At 30.3% G+C, this 6,640-nt stretch overlaps 1 protein-coding gene across 4 annotated transcripts in view; it reads right to left on the bottom strand.

Annotated features, from left to right (window-relative positions):
* Positions 1 to 544: 544 nt before the first annotated feature.
* Positions 545 to 6,640, bottom strand: part of LOC106475118 (oxidative stress-induced growth inhibitor 2-like) — an 18,518-nt gene continuing 12,422 nt past the window's right edge. For 3 of the 4 annotated variants that reach the window (XM_022379322.1, XM_022379321.1, XM_022379323.1), the window contains exons 5-6: positions 6,287 to 6,378; positions 545 to 5,604 (exon numbers count right to left, since the gene is read on the bottom strand). In XM_022379322.1, the coding sequence (XP_022235030.1) occupies positions 4,617 to 5,604; positions 6,287 to 6,378 (1,080 nt within the window). In that variant the 3' untranslated portion in view covers positions 545 to 4,616. The remainder of the gene's footprint in view (positions 5,605 to 6,286; positions 6,379 to 6,640) is intronic. The other variant, XM_013935817.2, reaches the window with a different exon arrangement.

The raw sequence follows: 6,640 nt of genomic DNA, 5'->3' as shown, positions 1-6,640 counted from the left end.
CCTTTTGGCCATGAGGTCATTATCAATCCCAATATTTGTTGGTAAAGTGTAGCCCAAAAGTTGGCAGTGGGTGATGTTGACTAGCTGCTTTCCCTCTATTCTATCACTTCTAAATTAGGGATGGCTAGTACAGATAGTTATTGAGTAGTTTTGAACGAAATTCAACAAACAAATACTTTTAGCTACAGTAAACATAACTATGTCTCATTTGGTCAGTTTTGTTAAGCTACCACATTTAACTTATGTAATTATGCTTTTATTTACTTGATAACCAGTATCAAGAATGTTATAATTTAATTAAGAAAATTGGTGAAGACCATTAAAATGGGCATGTGTGCTTATGTCTGAATAGTGTTTTAGTTTTTAGAATCTCGTATACTACAGTACCAGTTAAACCTTTTCAACCCATCTTTCAGTTTCGAAAATTAAGACCAGCTATTTGTTAGGAAGAACAAAAATATTATAACTTTAAAGTAATGTTTGATATGATTCCAAGATTTAGTATCAAACTACTGGAACAACTAATGAAAGTAAACAAAAGAACTGAACACATGCAAGTAACTTTATTTCATTTACATTGTAACTCAGTAAGGTAATACATAGACTTTCGTTCTAAATCACAATCTATTATTGATTTTAAAATGATAATTTTTTGTTAAGTTTTGAAGATTTAACAGAAACAAGCATACTTGTTTTAAACCATATTTCTAAGAGCACTGAATGGTGCATTGCTTTTCAAATTTCTATACATTTATGTACATATATTAGTTTTCAATTAACTATTACAGTAAGTATATGGTAATGTTTTTTACTACTGAATATATTACATTACCTTAAGTTTTTTTGTTCTTTTTCAGTAAGATTCATCTAAAAAAAGAGAAAAATATAACAGTTACTTGACTGTATGCACAGCTAATCCTTGAGTAGCTATGTGTGAAATTCAACAAAAAACAAAACTTGAATGTGGATAACAACTAATCATGACCAGATAATTTTAGAGAAAATACCATCACAACTTACATTTTGGGTTTCCATTCATGTCCATGAATGGATGTATGTTAAAAATAGCATGTAAATACACCTATTTACATATATATATATATATATAACTTCATTCTATACTAAATATTTAGACTGCATTGTTCTATGCATTGTCTTCTATTTGCTGACCTACCCTGTACTAGTAATCATATTTAAAGTTTCATAAATTTATGCAACTTAATTTCAGAAATAGGCTTTAGGAATAATAAATTAAGCTTGTTAATTAGGATAGTATTGAACAACTTACATTCAACTCAATATTGGGGATATATGCATGGAACACCATGATTATAGTTACTATAGGTGTTAAAAATTTCAGCTTAGTTATCCCATTTCTAAAATTCTTTAGGCTTAGCTGTAATGGTTATTTATAAATAAAATAAAAATATCTATATACAAGCATAAGTATTCAAATTTTTAAAATATCAACCAACCAGAGATGAAAAAATTAGTATTAAACTTGAATGGTTCAACATTGAACATTAGCATATCAAACCCTAATTTACAAAATCCCAGCAACAAAATATTTGAGCTTTATATCCCTAAAGAAAAAGTTTCTGATATGTGTCCAGTGCTCTTCCTTGACTCTTTGCATCTTTATTACTTCTGTCACCTTTGGTAATTTAATTCAAAATTTGTTTGCACCATTAGGTATTTTCTGAAATCATGAATTTTTACAAGTCAATATAAACCTTATTTAAAAAGGTAAGTTTGAATTATAAACAAAAACTGTTAATAATGTGAAAGAATAATGTTACATATTTACATGCCTTTGATTTGAAACATGTAATGGAATAATTACAAGGAATGTGATAAAAAAGCACATACATTCTCGCATGACTTTTATCATGATTATTATGCTTATTTGTTCCACTGTTTTGCCACTTCTTGGCATTTAACACTATAACAAAATAAATATATATATATATATATCAATATATATATATATATATATATATATATATATATAAATTTTTTTTCTGGAATACTTTTATATTAATTTTGAACTGAAAAGACTATAACTACAACCATGGGCTCTACAGGTTCATAGAAACTTCAAGACCATATTGAAATATTAACTTTTTATTACTGGAATTTTTCAATAGTTAACATTATAAGATGTAACAAATTAACATTAAATTTGACAAATTAATCTTGGTTCTCATGGTAATTTTATTATTTTAACCATTTTAGTACTGTTGGGTTATGTTTATCTCAGAGTATGTTTGAGTAGGATTGGTTGAAAAATAAAAATTTGATTAAAAGATGTTCTTGCACTATTTTCACCTTTAAATGTGTGTATATGTATATATAAAATTTTTCCATAAACATCTGTTCTATACACACATTTCAAAAAGGGTGTGTGGGAAAATTTTCAAGGATCCCAAAAGCATGCCTTGTGTATCCTAAGTCATTTATACATAATTACATTGTTTCTATTTTAAGAATATAAAACCCATACTGAAAGGATTAATGGAATGAAAGTAAAATGATACATTTCTTTCTTCTTGTTTTACATTCTTAGCTGATCAACATAACAAAAAATTAAAAATTCCATTACAATAATACCAAAAATATAACAATAATAATAACAAACATTGGTAAACTTCTGCTAGTACCAGTTCATTTTGAAATTCCAAGTAAAATACCACTTTTTTTTTTTATTATTCCTTGGCGGTTCAGTTTGAACAGTGCATGAAAAGGAAGAGTTACCTTGCTGAAAATGTGATACTTCATACACTTTGAGGCTAACTAGTTCCAGGCAAAAGTAGGTACCAGCATTTTTTTAAGGAGAATTTCACTATTAGTAACAAATAATAAAAGCAAAGTTAAACAAAAAGTTGATCCAATATATATATATATATATATATAAATTATAAATGGCCCACCTGCACTCTGACAATCACAGGGAATCAAACTTCAGATTTTAGCACTGTACATCCAAACACTTACTGCTGACCCACTGATAGGCCCACCAGTTATAAACTTTGAAAGGTTGAAATTCTCAATAAAAACAAAATATTCAGTTTTGACATGGAGTACACTTCTATTGCTATACATTTCTAAATACAAAAATATTTTAGAAAAATATTTAGTTGATGCCAACAATACTGATGTGTATGAAAAATACATGCAAACTAATATCATACACTTTTACCATCATTAATAATAATTTTTCTTGAAGGTTATTGACCAAAAACACTGAGGTACTTCCAAACCAATGAGTAGTTATCAGAAAGTTGGATCCAACAGATTTTAAAAGACAAGTTTTTGTCATCATGTCAGATAACAAGTTACTTTCCTGCATTATAAAAAAACTGACAGTTCTTCAAAAAACTTATTATTACTAAAAATTCAAAAACATAAATAATAGTTATTCTTGAAGAATACTCTTTTTTTTAATCAGAAAAATTTGGCTTAACAATGAACAAAAACAGGCAAAAAAAATGCTATAGAGGAACAATAATGGTGGTAACCCTTGTAAAGAAAAAAAGAAGCTAGTCATTACTAAAATGATAAAGAATAGTTGACAAATATTAATGCAGAAACCTTGAAAAATTCTGTGCTAAAAGAACATGGTTTATAGCAATTTTCACAACAAGACAAGACTAGTAAACAAAGTTTACAATTATATTAGAAGAAGAAAGAATAGTTTGGTGAAAACTTTGTTTCATAGACCACACATAGAACTTTAACAAAATACATTTGAAGCTGTTTTTTTCTTAGACAATACAGCTGCACTGTAGAAACATAGTTGACAGTTATCCTTTGGGCTAACATGGTTGACACTAATTTTTGTGGATGATAAATAGCTTTGGTGAAGTATGAGTGATGATGAAGCTTGAAGAGGCACACCTTTGCTATTTTTAAAATAAAGTTTACACCCACTTTTGTCAAAACGAGAAGCTTATATGGATATAAACTTTATTTTATATTACTCTACACAGTATTGTGTATTTACTTGCTGTCAATTTGCTGTTTTTGATTGCAAAAATCACAGCTATTCTCATACAGAGCTGTGACAGTGATTCTTAACTTTGGGCTAACATGGCTGACACTAGTTTTTGTGAATGGTAGGCAGCTTCCATGAAGTACGGTTGATGATGAAGCTTGAAGAGGCACAACTTTGTTATTTTTTATTGGAAAAATCACAGCTATTCTCATACAGAGCTGTACCAAATCTACACAGACGACAGTGATTCTTAACTTTGGGCTATCATGGTGGACACGTTTTTTTTTTTTTGTGGATGATAGACATCTTTGATGGATTATGGTTGATGATGAAATATGATGAGGCACAACTTTCCTATTTTGGTGGGAAAAATCACAACTATTTTCATACAGAGCTACACAGAAACACCAGTGATTACAATGATTCTTGAAAAAAAAAAAGTAACTTCAGCGAAGTGATGAAGCACATTGCTTTTCTGCTGTAGTGGAATACATGTAACAGCTATTATATGAAGGGACACTACTGATGGGATTACATGATGACTACCTGAAGAACCTTATTACAGTGAACATAAACTTATAATAAATCTAAAAAAAAACTACTTTCTTGAAACAGTTACTCACTACAAGGAATGTTTTATTTTCCTTTTTTTATGAAGGTAACTAGTTATAGCAAGAGCTCCTCCCTGTACGAATCTAACAAAGTTGTCACCTACAAGAGGACCTAATGCAAAAATTCCTGGGTGGCAAACAGTTTCATGTGTATATGAATGAATGTCAATATGGTTTGTCTTACAGTTTACAGGTTTGCTTGGCACAACACCAATACTGTTGCCAGAATTTGGCATAAAAGATAAGTCAGGGTGCATTCCAATTAGAACCAAGACATACACTGCATGGACTACACATTTGTTCCCACAGTTGATGGATTCAAGAACCACCTCATGATTTGAAAGGATAGCTGTCACTCTGTGAGCTGGATAACACTTATAACCTCCATAACTATTTGACTGGTCTGCCATCATCTGATTTACCTTGTGATATTCAGGGTACATATTTTGGGGAAGTTTGTTGAATATAAGTTCAGGGTCATCTACATGCCTGCGAAAAACATGAGCAACTGATATCCCATGAAAACGAGCAGCAATAATAGCATCTGCTGCACTGAGACCCGCTCCAACAATGAGAAGAGTTCCAGATTCAGGTGTTAACTGGCCTCGTAACAGAAGTCTCTCCAAGTGAAGAAGAGAGTGGATAACAAAGGGCTGATTCTCTCCTGGAACACTTAGGTGGTTTGGCTGATCTGAATTACCTGTTGCTAATATAACATGTGGTGTTACATAACCAAAACCTACAGTCTTCATTTCTCCAGTGTCCTGACACTGTTCAACCTTTTGACCTTGTACTTCCCACAGTGGATAGAGCTGACTAACCCCTGGGTTTAACTTTTCTCCATCACAGTCTGTTCCAACTTGTTGTACTGAAGTTACTGTTGTATAATTAACAAAAAAGTCAGCAAGACCCATTATGTCTACGTAGTCTCTGTAATACCGAGCTACACTTCCAACAGAAGCTCTATTCTGTCGAATTCCAGGGATACAGGTTCTGTCTCTGATTGGGAAAAAATAAAAACACTCAAAAGGTGAAAACTTCACAATAGTTTATACAGCTGATAATGACTAATGTTAAAGGGGCCTATGTTTAGCTGCACTTAGAACAGTAAAAAGCTTAATAATTATTTTAAATTCTTTATTAGTTGGAATTTTCACTAGCACATATTAGTGAAAAATTTGATTAATTATGATTTCCTGTTCAGAAGCACAGTTCCATTTCTGACATAAAACCAATATAATGACTCACAAGTCAGAAAAGAATAAAAACTATACTGTACATACCAGAAAGTTTTGAAGGACAATTAGAAAGAAAATAGTAACACCTAATTGTATGACTTAAAGCAAATAAAACAATATTATTGAAATTGACCTCAATACATGTATAAGTAATTTTAGTGCTGATATCAGTTATTTTTTGTGAACACATGTCAGCTTTGCTAAGGAGTTTTCAAGAAACCATGATTAGCATGCCTTGTCTTTATGTTGTGGTATATGACAAATATAAAGTCTTACTACTAAATCTGCAGTTGTATCCCAGATATTTACTTGTATAAAAAAAAATAAAAATTGAAAATTATCTTAAGTTAATATAATACCAATTATTTAAAATAATTCATGTGATTTGTTAGGTTAGTTGAATTTTTTATTTCAAATTATCTATTAAACAGCTAAAGTTTCACCTGTATCGCATTGTATTCCAATCTCTAAAAGGCAGGCTGGGCAGCTCCATCCAAGATCCAAGGCTGATTGTCAATGTCCCTCCTTCCATTTTCTGTAATACAGCAATTAGGACTATTTAATTATAGATAAAACTGAGTATCAAACCTTTTCTGTACCAGTATTGTAATTGGCTATATGTATAGACGTACACATACATTTTCTGTGTGTATATATATATATATATATATATACTATTAATTAAACTATTAACCAAATAAAGAGACTAATTATAGAATTATTTTACTGACAAACTACTTTAGAATATAGAATAACACTGTGTGTACTTAGAAACTATACTACTATTTAACCTTAGA

Source organism: Limulus polyphemus, unplaced genomic scaffold, assembly GCF_000517525.1.
Source record: "Limulus polyphemus unplaced genomic scaffold, Limulus_polyphemus-2.1.2 Scaffold8110, whole genome shotgun sequence".
NCBI classification, from domain to species: Eukaryota; Metazoa; Arthropoda; class Merostomata; order Xiphosura; family Limulidae; genus Limulus; species Limulus polyphemus.
This window is presented reverse-complemented; position numbering and strand designations above follow the sequence as displayed.